The 15,529-nt window shown below is 40.0% G+C and overlaps 4 protein-coding genes across 4 annotated transcripts; all 4 read right to left on the reverse strand.

Annotated features, from left to right (window-relative positions):
- Window positions 1-1,028: 1,028 nt before the first annotated feature.
- Window positions 1,029-2,203, reverse strand: LOC119500632 (trace amine-associated receptor 13c-like). The gene is made up of 2 exons (XM_037790463.1): window positions 2,034-2,203; window positions 1,029-1,845 (listed from the first exon to the last, which is right to left on the reverse strand). Exons 1-2 carry the CDS (start codon window positions 2,201-2,203, stop codon window positions 1,029-1,031), a joined length of 987 nt encoding a protein of 328 aa, XP_037646391.1.
- A 3,564-nt stretch (window positions 2,204-5,767) lies between these two features.
- LOC119499798 (trace amine-associated receptor 13c-like) lies at window positions 5,768-6,938 on the reverse strand. The gene is made up of 2 exons (XM_037788986.1): window positions 6,769-6,938; window positions 5,768-6,584 (listed from the first exon to the last, which is right to left on the reverse strand). The coding sequence occupies exons 1-2, from the start codon at window positions 6,936-6,938 to the stop codon at window positions 5,768-5,770; spliced, it is 987 nt and encodes a 328-aa protein (XP_037644914.1).
- Window positions 6,939-9,403: 2,465 nt separating this feature from the next.
- Window positions 9,404-10,838, reverse strand: LOC119500404 (trace amine-associated receptor 13c-like). Its single transcript, XM_037790111.1, has 2 exons — window positions 10,666-10,838; window positions 9,404-10,492 (listed from the first exon to the last, which is right to left on the reverse strand). The coding sequence occupies exons 1-2, from the start codon at window positions 10,836-10,838 to the stop codon at window positions 9,697-9,699; spliced, it is 969 nt and encodes a 322-aa protein (XP_037646039.1). The 3' UTR covers window positions 9,404-9,696.
- Window positions 10,839-12,750: 1,912 nt separating this feature from the next.
- Window positions 12,751-13,988, reverse strand: LOC119499797 (trace amine-associated receptor 13c-like). Its single transcript, XM_037788985.1, has 2 exons — window positions 13,754-13,988; window positions 12,751-13,590 (listed from the first exon to the last, which is right to left on the reverse strand). Exons 1-2 carry the CDS (start codon window positions 13,924-13,926, stop codon window positions 12,774-12,776), a joined length of 990 nt encoding a protein of 329 aa, XP_037644913.1. The 5' UTR covers window positions 13,927-13,988; the 3' UTR covers window positions 12,751-12,773.
- Window positions 13,989-15,529: the final 1,541 nt, after the last annotated feature.

Genomic DNA, 15,529 nt, shown 5'->3' on the forward strand with positions numbered 1-15,529 from the left:
CATCTTGTCTTTGTCTCTCTCTCACTCACTCACACACTCTTTTTGGTTTGTTTAGTTTAGTCATTTAGATAGATTTATTGTGTTTTACACCTTTATTATATTGTATACATAAATGCTTGTAGAATACACATGCCGGTCTGTTTAATGTTGTACAAGAGTAATAATTAGAGAGAATTATAAATTACTTTTGAGATCGAATTTAATTCCTTTTTGAGCTTATTTACGAACATAATTGGGTTCCCCATTATTATAAATATATAGATAATTTTATTGATATTAATAATTATTTAATTATATAATTTCTTATAACTAGACCAGCTCCTACTTGCATCCCCAACAGTAGAGAACAGCAGGTGGTGGAGCTGTACCCTGCCTTTGGTGGATGGCCCCAGAGCTTTTCGACGTCAGGTATGGAGGCGATTAAGAAAAGCTTGTTGTTGGCTTGGGGTCCCGACACGCATTCGGTGTGGATTGCTTGGGTGCAGGAGACTGAAGGCCGAATTGTCCACAGAGGTTTCCTGCACCTAAAAACAAATGAACCTGGTGATTAAAACCAGTAAAAACACTGAATAAAACAGCTGCTCCTTAAAAGTCTGAGTTTCGTTAGCGCAGTATGGGGAACGGCTCTGAGCTGAGCTGCCCCAAACATTTGCTCAGCATGTTTCTCTGAAAAACCTCAAATCAAGACATCTCATGAGTGAAATCCTTCAACCAGTTCAAAATACAGGTAAAAACAACCAAGGACTACATCATTATCATAAAACAGTCAGTTCATGACAGAACGTTTTGGTGGACAGACACAACGTAACAGTAAGAGTAGTAGACGTAGTTTTCTAAGTAGCTTCACTGTTGCATTGATAATAAAACAGTATATTGCATATATACAATGTAAAGACACATACAGCATGATCTGTAAAAGTGTTTATACAAAAGTCACTGTACCCAGACTTTTACATCTGTTACAATTTCTCACCACTGTGACCAGGTATATATTTTCTGTCTAATTTCAGCCACCATGCAGCATCTCTCTACATTATGTTGGTCTCACAGGAGCCAGGCTGCAGTATCTTAAGTGTAACAATGAGTTTAATAGATCTTCTAAACCAGGGGTAAAAAGAAGCATAGATCATAGGGTTAAGACAGGAGTTGAGATAGAACAGACATATTACAAAGACAACAGATGAGGCATTGAGCAAGGTGTCCTGGCCTGTAAGTATGACACAATAATATGGGCAGATGCATATTAGAAACACGACAATAACAACACCAAGAGTCCTGGCTGCTTTCATTTCAGATTTTTTAGCAGTTACGCTCCCTGAATACTGGAGAGTCACAGCTGCAATATGAGACCGCATGGCACGAGCCTGAGTCACAGCCACCACAAATACTCTCATATACAGAACTATGATGACAGTGACAGGACCAATAAAGGACAAAAAAAGATCTGCAAGTCCAGCAATGTAGTTAATGACAACAAGACACTCTCCAGAGCAGGAATTATACCTGCCTGGTTGTTCCAGGTTATCCTTCAGTATCAGAGTGTTGCAGAAAGCAGAACATATCCAACACAGACAAACACAGATCTGAACTGTTTTTTGTGTGACTCTAGTGGGATAATGTAGGGGTTTGCAAATAGCCACATAGCGGTCAACAGATATGAGCACCATGTTTCCTATTGAGGCAGTAGTAACAATGTACCCTAGATACTGATACACGGCACACATGAGGTCACCGAAGAACCAGCAGCCATCCATGAGCACAATTTGAAAGAACATGAGGAGGCCCACGAAGAAATCTGAGACAGCCAGAGAGAGGAGGAGGAGGTTGGTGGGGGTCTGGAGCTGCCTGGAGAGATAAGAGAGCAACAAGCTTATCATTATCTGTAGCATCAATTGTCATATCAGCAGATCAAAATCATGCCTGAAACATCATTCCTTTACAGTCTGATATCTGGTGATTGTTATGTTCTGTTCCATAAACCATTTCTTTCTGTAAAGCTACCAGTTTTATAAATTGATTAAATATTTGACTACTTGAAGTGAGAGATGGAGATGATGACCAGCAGGTTGAGAGTCACAGTGAGCAGAGAGATGGTGGACAGTAAAATGTAAGTGAGCATGGATACAGAGTGAGGACGCATGGTCTTCCTGCAGGAGGAGTTGAGTTGTGGAAAACAAAGTTCATCTTCCTCAAGGGTTTTCATTCTCAGAAGGAGGAGGAAACGAGAAGCTGCTGAGCTCTGTCAGCCTTCTGTCTGAAGCTCTCCGTCATACAACTGATTTATGTCTTTTCTTCCTCCACATCCCTCCTTCCTCTTTGTCTCTGGTGACAACTTTGTTTCAGCAGGAGTGACTGAACTTCACCCCTTCTTTAATTACATTTTCATCTATCTTCATGATATCAAATATCTATGTCTAAGGTTGGACCCTCAGCTGAAATTTGATAAACATGTTAAAAAAATTAGTAGAACTGCAAAGGTTAACCTGTACACATTTAGCGTAATCAGAGACTGTCTTACATGTGATGATGATTTTTTCACATTTCAGTTATTGTTTTACCTCATGGTTGCAGGCAAGTTTATCAGTCATTAAACCCCTCATGCCCTATCCAAACAGGGAACGTCAGCAGCGCGTGGCAGCTGCGGAACCTGTTGTTTTTCATTTTGGCATCCATGTTAACAGATTAAAACAGCCACACTGCCCGGTGAGCAGCGCGGCTCGGCTGTGTGTCAGCTGCGTCTCTTCTTGAGATTCGAGGTCTCGCCTATTTTTACCGCGAGCCGCCCGCGGTTCACCGCAACAACAGACAGTGAAAATAATCATTTGACAGTATATTGACTTCATACCAGCAACATTACAGTTTCAAAATCTGTGTGACTGTAGAATATATCACGGACATGAAGAAAGTAAACATTTATTCTTAAATCAACACTTCCTGCTTTCATTTAAAAATAAAAGCCCTCAACTTTTTTCTGTGGACAGAATTCCTCCATTTGTTGACATGAAGCCTTTATTCTGAAATATTTGCGGGACAGTGTTGTAGAAAATGCAGTGACTTGCACGGCTTCATGAACGAATAAAGATTATTACTGTTATTTACAAATGAGGACACGCTTCTCAACCCTTTTCTGTCTAAAATAAATATAAATGACATTTATAATGAAATAGCCATCATGAAAGGCAAACTCAATGTCGAAAGAAAGAGCTGGCGGCAGCAGCAGAAACGCTGCCAGTGTTGACACCCACCGCGTCAGAAACGCATTAGTTCAGCGAGGCAGCCGCAACGCTAACCGGGCTTGAGATTATACAGTGATGAAATAATAAATATTGGACAAAAGGCCAATAAAATCACACCACTGTCACACCCTTGGAAACCTGAACATGTTAGGTTTTGACAACCCCATTGCATTTGCAAATACCAATTTTATCTACAAATGTTTACATGGCCAGGCTCCTCAGTCTCTTTGTAACATGCTGCAACCATTACAGGCCTTTGGATTGTCAACAAGAAATACTACTGCAGGGAACCTCTTTTGGCTGGACATCCTTTTTTTTTTATTACAAAGGGCACTAATATATGTGTCAGAGAGAGCAGAGCAGGTGGACCCAAATGCAGGAGATCAAAGACAACAGGAACATGGCAAAATAATTTTAGTTCACTCTCTAATGCAGGCAAAGCAAAACTGAAACTCTCATAACAAATCAAGGATCAAACAAAGAGTGAACTGAAAACCAGGACTTAAATACAAACTGATCTGACGAGACAATGAAGTGCATCTGGAGAGATGGGCGGAGAAGCCCAGGTGAGGGGAATGAAGTGATTAGGCCAAAGAATTGGCAGGGAGCTGATTGGCAGGGGAAAAACACCGGGAACATGAAAGGAGCTGATTGGTTGGGAAGAACTAACGAGGCTGATTCAGAGGAGGTGTGTAGATTGGCAAAGGAGGGAAAGCCAGTACAGGAACACATGAGGAAAAACATATTACAGAAAACCCAAAACACAGAAAACAACTCAGTCTGGTCTACAAAAAGTCTGAAGGCATCTGAGGCCTGTACTACAAAGCAGGATTTGCAGTTAGTGAGGTAACTTCAGAGTTAACCCTGGGTTTTCCATCCACGAAGGTGGTTCACTTCCTACCGGGGTAGATCGCCATGGTAACTTATGCTGAACACCCAACATGCTCCGGAGCAGGTTATGTTCCAGATAACAGATCAACTAGTATAAAAGCACCGCCTACTGACCAATCAAGAGCTCGATGCGGGGATTGTATGATTACACAAATACGAAGAAGTTTAAATCATAATCCATACAAAAAACAACACAGTTTAAACAGACAATTGCAGGAAGGACAGCTGTATGCTGTGGGTGCTTACCGCTTTGAATTACGTTTTTATATTTATTTTTTTTATTTGCTCCCAAGTCCGTTTCACACCACCGGAGACGGGGAGGCAGCTGAAAGAAGGTTGAAATAGTCACACGCCACGACTTTGTCAAAGGCCATAATGAAGTGTAATCTATTCATCCATTACACTTCTGAAAGCTATTTATATATCACTGCCCCATCTAGACGAATATATCGGACTTTTGAGTATTCCATTAAATCAATAAATCTGCTAATATACGCATTCATACATCAGCAATATTTTTTTTTTGCCAGCTGTCCTTCCTGCATTACCCAGCTTCAACTGCTTTCAAAATAAACTTGTGTTTTCACAGGACGTTAGGTTTAGTCAACACAACCACTTAGGTAGGGTTAGGAAATGGTCGTGGTTGACTCTAACTTCACTGACTCCACTTATGTGACTAACGACTCAGGTGACTCACGGGATTGATGATAACGACTGATGACGTAGGAGACAAAACAAGTCAACATTACTTTTAGTTTCACACGGGACACGTACAGCAGTCTCCTGGTTGAAAATCGTGTGTCTGTTTGACCTTGTTCACCACCCCTCCCGCCCATAGAGAACTTTCACGCTATTAATACTACGTCACTTGCTCTGACCATCGAATAACGCTGTGGGTAGGTTTACATTGGAGTTAGTTGAAGCCCGGTTCGTCACAAACTGTTGCTAAAGGGTAGCTCAGTGCGTCTGGTTCCCAATGCCGAGGGGTGCTGCACAATCTGTGGTGTTTAACGAGTTGGGAGTGAGACCGGGATGCTGGTAGAGGTGACTGAGCTGCAGTCCCACTGCCAGTGGTTTTGAAGCTCAGTCGGGGCCGAATTGTCCACAAAGGTTTCCTCCACCCAAAAACAAATGAACCTGGTAATCAAAACTGGTAAAAAAACACTGAATAAAACAGTTCCTCATTTAAAGTTTGTGTTTCAACGTGTTGTCGCAAATATTTGCTCAGCATTTTTCTCTGAAAAACTTAAAATCAAGACATCAGATGACTGAAATCCTTCAACCAGTTAAATGATAATGTTAAAAACAACCAAGGACTTAAACATGTACTGTTAAATGTGGTTTAAACAGTTTAAAAAGTCAGTTTATGACAGAACTTTTTGGCGCACAGATACGACTTAAGAGTAAGGGTAGTAGGAGTTGATTCACTGTCGATTCCGAGTTTTCAGTAGCTTCACTGTTGCATTGAAAATAAAACAGTATACTGTAAATAAACAATGTAATGACACATATGATCTGCATGTAAAAGTGATCATACAAAGGTCACTGTACCCAGACCTTTACATCTGTTATTCAATTTCTCACTACCGTGACCAAATACATTTTTCTGTGTAATTTAAGCCACCATGCAGCATCTCTCTCTACAGTATGTTGGTGTCACGGGAGCCAGGCTGCAGTAACTTAAGTGTAACAATAAGCTTAATAGATTTTCTAAACCAGGGGTAAAAAAAGGCATAGATCATAGGGTTCAGACAGGAGTTGAAATAAAACAAACATATTACAAAGGCAACAGATGAGGTATTGAGCAAGGTGTCCTGGCCTGTTAGTGCAACACCAAAATATGGGCAGACGCATAATAGAAACACGACAATAACAACACCAAGAGTCCTGGCTGCTTTCATTTCAGATTTGTTAGCAGTTACTCTCACTGAATACTGGAGAGTGACGGCTGCAATATGAGACCGCATGGCACGAGCCTGAGTCACAGCCACCACAAATACTCTCACATACAGAACTATGATGACAGAGACAGGACCAATAAAGGACAAAAAAAGATCTGCAAGTCCAGCAATGTAGTTAATGACAATAACACACTCTCCAGAGCAGGAATTATACTTGCCTGGTTGTTCCAGGTTATCCTTCAGCAGCAAACTGTGACAGAAAACAGAAAATATCCAACACAGACAAACACAGATCGTAACTGTTTTTTGTGTGATTTTAGTGGGATAATGTAGGGGATCACAAATAGCTACATAGCGGTCAACAGATATGAGCACCATGGTTCCTACAGAGGCAGAGGTAATAATATAGTCTAAAATATTATACAGAATACACATGAGGTCACCGAGGAACCAGCAGCCATCTATTAGTACAATTTGAAAGGACATGAGGAGGCCCACGAAGAAATCTGAGACAGCCAGAGAGAGGAGGAGGAGGTTGGTGGGGGTCTGGAGCTGCCTGGAGAGATAAGAGAGCAACATGCTTATGATTATCTGTAGTATCAATTATCATATCAGCAGATAAAATCCATGAAACATCATTCCTTTACAGTCTGATATCTGGTAATTGTTCTGTTCTGTTCCATAAACCATTTCTTTCTGTAAAGCTACCAGTTTTATAAATTGATTAAATATTTGACTACTTGAAGTGTGAGATGGAGATGATGACCAGCAGGTTGAGAGTCACAGTGAGCAGAGAGATGGTGGACAGTAAAATGTAAGTGAGCATGGATACAGAGTGAGGACGCATGGTCTTCCTGCAGGAGGAGTTTAGTTGTGGAAAGCAAAGTTCCTCTTCTTCAAGGGTTTTCATTCTCAGAAGGAGGAGGAGATGAGAAGCTTCTGAGCTCTGTCAGCCTTCTGCCTGAAGCTCTCCGTCATACAACTAATTTATCTCTTTTCTTCCTCCACATCCCTCCTTCCTCTTTGTCTATGGTGACAACTTTGTTTCAGCAGGAGTGACTTAACGTCTCTCTTCTTTAATTACTTTTTCATCTATCTTCATTACGCTTTTCTCTCTATTTCTCCTCCAATTACTTTATTTTCCTTTCTTATAAAAAATGACAATTTTCTTCAAAGGGAGTCAAAAGGTGTATTTTGAGCTGTTCCTTAAATTCACTCACATAATCTGACAGTCAGCTATGCAGTGGTAGTGTGTTCAACCCAATGTTTGAGACTGGTGTTTTGTTTTGCAAGTTACGCTAGTGATGTTCGTGCTGACGATACGTTGTTTTCATACATTTACATACTTATTTTAAGGCCAACCATGACATTTTTCCCTTAACCTAACTAAGTGGTTTTCTTGCCCGATTCTCAGTCAGTGACCATGACGTTTTCTCAAGTCAGCGGCTTTGTTGCCCCCTGCTGGTACTGCACATTAAAATAGGTGTGTAATATTCACATCTCTCTAACAAAAATTGTATCCTATAGGATACTAGGTAACTTGGATACAAAGGAAACTAGGTGGGTGCAGTCTTTCTGCGCCTTAACAAAGCATTCAGTACTGTAAATCATAACATTGTCGATTCCAAACTTTCCAACTACAGTTTCTCTGAAAAAACTCTTTCATGTTTCGAATCATATCTTCAAAAACCTTGAACACGGTGTCATCATCAACAATAAAGCATCCTCTTTTTAAAAAAGTAAAACTGGAATCCCACAGGGAACAGTGATAGGACCGATGCTCTTTCGTCTATACATAAACGACTTTCCTGAATCATGTCTTGGGGTTGGTCTTCAGAGGTATGTGGACGATACAGTCTTATACGCTTATGGAAAAACAAGCTATTGCAGTGACAGACCAATTGTCAAAGCAACTAGAAGCAATAGGCTGTTGGCTTGAAAACTCATGTTTGATCCTTAATACAAAAAAAACCCAATCAGAGTCCATATGTTTTTCCTCCAGATGACAGCCCAGATCTACTGAACTACATGTTAAGATCAACAGTCAGTGAATTAATCAAGTTTCTGAGGTCAAATATCTACCACTGCATAGCTGACGGTCAGATTACGTGAGTGACTTAATTGTCACTGATTATTTTTGAGAAGTCTGTCTTGCTTCCCAAATGGCCTCATTGTAGGAAGAAATACAGTCCTTCATAATATCAAGATGAATATTTAGTATGCTTCTACACCACCTACATTCAGCTCTACTTTCTCTTTAGGAGAAGAGTGTGTTCGTCTTTCCAGGGTGTCACTTTAGTATTGGACCTTTTATTCATTTTTTTTCGGGTTCGAAGCATTAATCGTCGACCTTAGATTTAAGATGAATATATAAACCATTTTGTGGATGGTAAAAGGTTCATTGAGCAGATAATTACAATGATTGCCCAGGACAATCTCTGAAAAGGCTGCCTTTGAAAACGTATTAAAATGCAGTTTCCAGGTTATTTAAAGCATGTTTAAGAGTGGATAAAATAGATTCAAAAATTAGGCAGCTATTTATTTGTTTATTTGTTTATTTAGATCCCCATTAGCTTTTGCATAGCAGCAGCTATTCTTCCTTGGGTCCACAGAGTTTACATGGTGACAATACAAAAATACACGTTCACACTACTCATCATACACTAACAAAAGAACATCGTAATGCAGGTCAACTGTAAATAAAACAATAACAACTGACACAGTTTAAATAACAAAAACACAAAGAAAATAGAAAGGCTCCGACTGAATCTATCATGATCTAACAGATAAATATCATCATTTAACATGGAATGCCCATAATACCCTTACACACCAAAGAATACTTATTAATTACTAAAGTTTCTTCTTAAGTAATGTTCTTTTAGTGTTTTTTTAAAACCATATATATAATTTTGTTGTGTGATATGATTTGGGAGTGAATTCCATTCTTGCATTGCTCTGTATATTGCTGTACTTTGACCTGATTTGGTTTTGGATCTTGGTAAAGTAAAACAACCTGCAGCAGCATGCCTTGTGGAATAATTTTGTGTATCTGTACTAAAGGATAGTTTTTTGTAAAAAATAAATGGAGTCTTTGTCGTTATGACATTCTTAATGAAAACCATCAATGAGTAAAGCAATCCATTTTTCACTTCAAACCAAGAGAGACATTTATGCATTCTAATAACATTTGTTCTTTAACCACAAGAAAGAGCTACACGTGCCGCTTTATTCCGGACCAGTTGCAATTTTCTTATATTACCTAATGAAGTATTGGACCATGATCAGATATGGCAGTTTCAGCAACTTGACTTATGCTTATGTTAAGGCCATAAGAGATCACCAGATGAAGAGTGTGTCCTTTAATCTGTGTGTAACATGCTGAGCAGAAAGCAGCCTTAAACTGTATAAAAAGTCAGTTTATGACAGAACGTTTTGGCAGACAGACACAACTTAAAAAGTATGAGTAGATTTTTCAGTAGCTTCCCTTTGCATTGAAAATGAAACAGTATATTGTACATACACAATATAATGACACATATGATCTGCATGTAAAAGTGATCATACAAAGGTCACTGTATCCAGACTTTTACACCTGTTATTCAATTTCTCACCACCTTGACCAAATACAATTTTCTGTCTAATTTTGGCCAACATGCAGCGTCTCTTTACAGCATGTTGGTGTCACAGGAGCCAGGCTGCAGTATCTTAAGTGTAACAATGAGCTTAATAGATTTTCTAAACCAGGGGTAAAAAAAGGCATAGATCATAGGGTTAAGACAGGAGTTGAAATAGAACAGAAAAACAATGTGCAAGGTGTCCTGGCCTGTTAGTGCATCACCAAAATATGGGCAGACGCATAATAGAAACACGACTACAACAACACCAAGAGTCCTGGCTGCTTTCATTTCCGATTTGTTAGCAGTTACTCTCACTGAATACTGGAGAGTGACAGCTGCAATATGAGACCGCATGGCACGAGCCTGAGTCACAGCCACCACAAATACTCTCATATACAGAACTATGATGACAGTAACAGGACCAATAAAGGACAAAAAAAGATCTACAAGTCCAGCAATGTAGTTAATGACAATGACACACTCTCCAGAGCAGGAATTATACCTGCCTGGTTGTTCCAGGTTATCCTTCAGCATCAGAGTGTGACAGAAAGCAGAACATATCCAACACAGACAAACACAGATCGTAACTGTTTTTTGTGTGACTTTAGTGGGATAATGTAGGGGATCACAAATAGCCACATAGCGGTCAGCAGATATGAGCACCATGGTTCCTACTGAGGCAGAGGTAACAATGAATCCTAGATACTGAAACACGGTACACATGAGATCACCAAGGAACCAGCAGCCACCTATGAGCACAGTATGAAAGGACATGATGAGGCCCACGAAGAAATCTGAGACAGCCAGAGAGAGGAGGAGGAGGTTGGTGGGCGTCTGGAGCTGCCTGGAGAGATAAGAGAGCAACATGCTTATCATTATCTGGAGCATCAATTGTCATATCAGCAGATAAAAGCCATGAATGAAACACAAAAACATAATTCCTTCACAGTCTTATCTGTTCAGTTCCATGAACCATTTCTTACTGTACAGCTACCCGTTTTATAAATATTTGACTACTTGAAGTGAAAGATGGAGATGATGACCAGCAGGTTGAGAGTCACAGTGAGCAGAGAGATGGAGAACAGTAAAATGTAAATGAGCATGGATTCAAAGTGAGGACGCATGGTCTTCCTGCAGGAGGAGTTGAGGAGTTGTGGAAAGCAAAGTTCATCTTCTTCAAGGGTTTTCATTCTCAGAAAGAGGAGGTGGCGAGAAGCTGCTGAGATCTGTCAGCTTTCTGTATGAAGCTCTCCGTCATACAACTGATTTATCTTTTTTCTTCCTCCACATCCCTCCTTCCTTCTTCTCTCTGGTGACAACTTTGTTTCAGTAGGAGTGACTGAAATTTTCTCTTCTTCAATTACATTTTCATCTATCTTCATTAGTCACTCACATAATCTGACAGTCAGCTATGCAGTGGTAGTGTGTTCAGCCCAATGTTTGAGACTTGTGTTTTGTTTTGGAAGGTACGATAGTGATGTTTGTCACATGTTTTCCGTGCTGACGATAAGTTGTTTCCATACGTGTTTTCATACATTTATGTACTTACTTTAAGCCCAACCATGATATTTTCCCTTAACCTAACTAAGTGGTCTTCTTGCCCGATTCTAAGTCAGTGACCATGACGGTTTCCAAAGTCATCGGCTTTGTTGCCCCCTGCTGGTACTGCACGTTAATATAGGTGTGTTATATTCACATCTCTCTATCAAAAATGTATCCAATAGGTTACTAGGTAACTTGGATACAAAGGAAACTAGGTGGGCGCTGTCTTCCTGGACCTTTACAAAGCATTCAGTACTGTAAATCATAGCATTGTCATCTCCAAACTTTCCAACTACAGTTTCTCTGAAAAAGCTCTTTCATGGTTCAAATCATATCTTCAAAAACCTTGAACACGGTGTCATCATCAACAATAAAACATCCTCTTTTTTAAAAAATAAAACTGGAATCCCACAGGGAATGGTGTTAGGACCGATGCTCTTTCGTCTATACATAAACGACTTTCCTGAATCATGTCTTGGGGCTGGTCCTCAGATGTATGTGGACGATACAGTCATATACGCTTATGGAAAAACAAGCTATTGCAGTTACAGACCAATTGTCAAAGCAACTGGAAGCAATAGGCTGTTGGCTTGAAAACTCATGTTTGACTCTTAATACAAAAAACCCAATCAGAGTCCATATGTTTTTCCTCCAGAAGACAGCCCACATCAACTGAACTACATGTTAAGATCAACAGTCAGTGAATTAATCAAGTTTCTGAGGTCAAATATCTACCACTGCATAGCTGATGGTCAGATTACGTGAGTGACTTTATTGTCACTGATTATTTTTGAGAAGTAGGATTGTCTTGCCTCCCAAATGGCTTAATTGTTGGAAGAAATACAGTCCTCCATAATATCAAGATGATAATTTAGTATGCTTCTACACCACCTACATTCAGCTCTACTTTCTCTTTAGGAGAAGAGTGTGTTAGTCTTTCCAGGGTGTCACTTTAGTATTGGACCTTTAATTCATTTTTTTCCGGGTCCGCTGCATTAAGTATCAATCTTAGATTTAAGTTAAAATATAAACCATTTTGTGGATGGTAAAAGGTTCATTGAGCAGATAATTACAATGATTGCCCAGGACAATCTCTGAAAAGGCTGCCTTTGAAGAGTTACTGAAATGCAGTTTCCAAGTTATTTAAAGAATGTTTAAGAGTGGATAAAATGGATTAAAAAAATTATGCAGCTATGATCAGACATATGGCCGTTTCATCAACTTGATTTATGGTTATGTTAAGCCCATAAGAGATCACCAGATCAAGAGTGTGTCCTTTAATGTGTTTGTGTAATGTGCTGAGAAGAAAGCAGCCTTAAACTGTATAAAAAGTCAGTTTATGACAGAACTTTTTTGCGGACAGACACAACTTAAGAAGTACGAATAGATTTTTCAGTAGCTTCACTTTGCATTGAAAATGAAACAGTATATTGTACATACACAATGTAATGACACGTATGATCTGCATGTAAAAGTGATTATACAAAGGTCACTGTACCCAGACTTTTATCTGTTATTCAATTTCTCAACACCGTGACCAAATAAATGTTTTTGTCTAATTTCAGCCAACATGCAGCGTCCCTCTACAGTATGTTGGTGTCACAGGAGCCAGGCTGCAGTATCTTAAGTGTAACAATGAGCTTAATAGATTTTCGAAACCAGGGGTAAAAAAAGGCATAAATCACAGGGTTAAGACAGGAGTTGAAATAGAACAAACATATTACAAAGGCAGCAGATGAAGCATTGAGAAAGGTGTCCTGACCTGTAAGTGCAACACCAAAATATGGGCAGACGCATATTAGAAACACGACAATAACAACACCAAGAGTCCTGGCTGCTTTCATTTCAGATTTGTTAGCAGTTACTCTCCCTGAATACCGAAGAGTCACAGCTGCAATTTGAGACCGCATGGCACGAGCCTGATTCACAGCCACCACAAATACTCTCATATACAGAACTATGATGACAGTGACAGGACCAATAAAGGACAAAAAAAGATCTGAAATTCCAACAATGTAGTTAATGACAACAACACACTCTCCAGAGCAGGAATTATACCTGCCTGGTTGTTCAAGGTTATCCTTCAGCATCAAAATGTGACAGAAAGCAGAACATATCCAACACAGACAAACACAGATCTGAACTGTTTTTTGTGTGACTTTAGAGGGATAATGTAGGGGATCACAAATAGCAATATAACGGTCAACAGATATAAGCACCATGGTTCCAATTGAGGCAGAGGTAATAATATAGTCCAGAACATAATACAGAATACACATAAGGTCACCGAGGAACCAGCAGCCATCTGTGAGCACAATTTGAAAGGACATGAGGAGGCCCACGAAGAAATCTGAGACAGCCAGAGAGAGGAGGAGGAGGTTGGTGGGGATCTGGAGCTGCCTGGAGAGATAAGAGAGCAACATGCTTATCATTATCTGTAGCATCAATTATCATATCAGTTGATAAAATCCATTATTCCTTTACAGTCTGATCTGTTCTGTTCCATGAATCATTTCTTTCTGTACAGCTACAAGTTTTATAAATTGATAAAACATTTGACTACTTGAAGTGAGAGATGGAGATGATGACTAGCAGGTTGAGAGTCACAGTGAGCACAGAGATGGAGGACAGTGAAATGTAAGTGAGCATGGATTCAAAGTGAGGACGCATGGTCTTCCTGCAGGAGGAGTTGAGGAGTTGTGGAAAGCAAAGTTTATCGTCTTCAAGGGTTTTCATTTTCAGAAAGAGGAGGAGACGAGAAGCTTCTGAGCTCTGTCAGCTTTCTGTCTGAAGCTCTCCGTCATACAACTGATTTATCTCTTTTCTTCCTCCACATCCCTCCTTCCTCTTTCTCTCTGGTGACTACTTTGTTTCAGCAGGAGTGACTGAACTTCTCTCTTCTTTAATTAAATGTTCATCTATCTTCATTCAGTCAGCTATGCAGTGGTAGTGTGTTCAGCCCAATGTTTGAGACTGGTGTTTTGGTTTTGCACATTACGATAGTGATGTTCGTCACATTTTTTCTGTACTAACGATACGTTCTTTTCATATATTTACGTACTTATTTTAAGTCCAACCGTGACATTTTTTCCCTTAACCTAACTAACTGTTTTTTTTGCCTGACTCTAAGTCAGTGACCATGACGTTTTCCCAAGTCAGTGGCTTCGTTGCCTGCTGCTGGTACTGCACGTTAATATAGGTGTGTAATATTCACGTCTTCCTAGACCTTGAAAAAAAATTCAGTACTGTAAATCATAGCATTGATGTATCCAAACTTTCCAACTACAGTTTCTCTGAAACAACCCTTTCATGGTTCGAATCATATCTTCAAAAACCGTGAACACGGTGTCATTATCAACAATAAAACATCCTCTTTTTTAAAAAGTAAAACTGAAATCCCACAGGGAATGGTGTTAGGACCGATGCTCTTTCGTCTATACATAAACGACTTCTCTGAATCTTGTCTTGGGGCTGGTCTTCAGATGTATGTGGACGATACATTCATCTACATGTTGGGACTCACCAGTCAAGAGGGTTGCAAAAGACCACATGAACTCAGTCACATGATCCTGGACCCATGGACTCAGCTCAGTAACCATTGGCTATTGTAGGATGATGACTCATTCACACATACTTGTGAAATTCACCCAGGACAAAAGCAGAGGGATGCCTTTGTTCTGTCTCTTTCTCTCTCTTCTTTCTCTTGGGCTTCCTCTTTCCCCGGGGCTGTCTTTCTTCTCCTTCTCAACCCCTGCTGACCTGCAGGCAGTTAGCTGCTGCTCTCCCCACCTAAGCTCTCTGATCTATGGCCTGTTAGAAAACAGACATAGAAACACAAGGAACTTTCTTCTAAGGCAGAAGACGCGGGAGCCTCCCTTTTGACCAGCTAACTTCAAGCAACAAGAGCTAGGAAGTTAGCACCAAGCTACCAAGCTGTAGAAACAGGACTGGGCCAGTTTCCCTCCAATCTGCACGGCTGGATTTGAGCACAGCAAGGACAACATCTTTGAGCCTGGAACCAATTTCTCCAGCCTGCTTTCTCCAACTCCTCCAACTTGGAATTGCAACTTATTCCTCCATGGATTGGTAACGTACTGGGCTTACTTTAGCATTAGCAATTGCACATGGCTGAGCAAGACTATTCAACTTTGATTTCTGGAATATACCTGTATGATATGTTTAATGTTATTCATTGAGTTTGATTGTTGTGATATTATTTGTAGTTAAGATATTTGGGTTGCTGGCTTCGCCACATCGGATGTCTTTAGTTTATGCTTCACATAGACAAGGTCTTGCATGCAAACTAACCATCTTTTCTAACCCACTGCATTATCTGACA

This window comes from Sebastes umbrosus, chromosome 13 (assembly GCF_015220745.1).
Source record: "Sebastes umbrosus isolate fSebUmb1 chromosome 13, fSebUmb1.pri, whole genome shotgun sequence".
In the NCBI taxonomy this organism is placed as follows: domain Eukaryota; kingdom Metazoa; phylum Chordata; class Actinopteri; order Perciformes; family Sebastidae; genus Sebastes; species Sebastes umbrosus.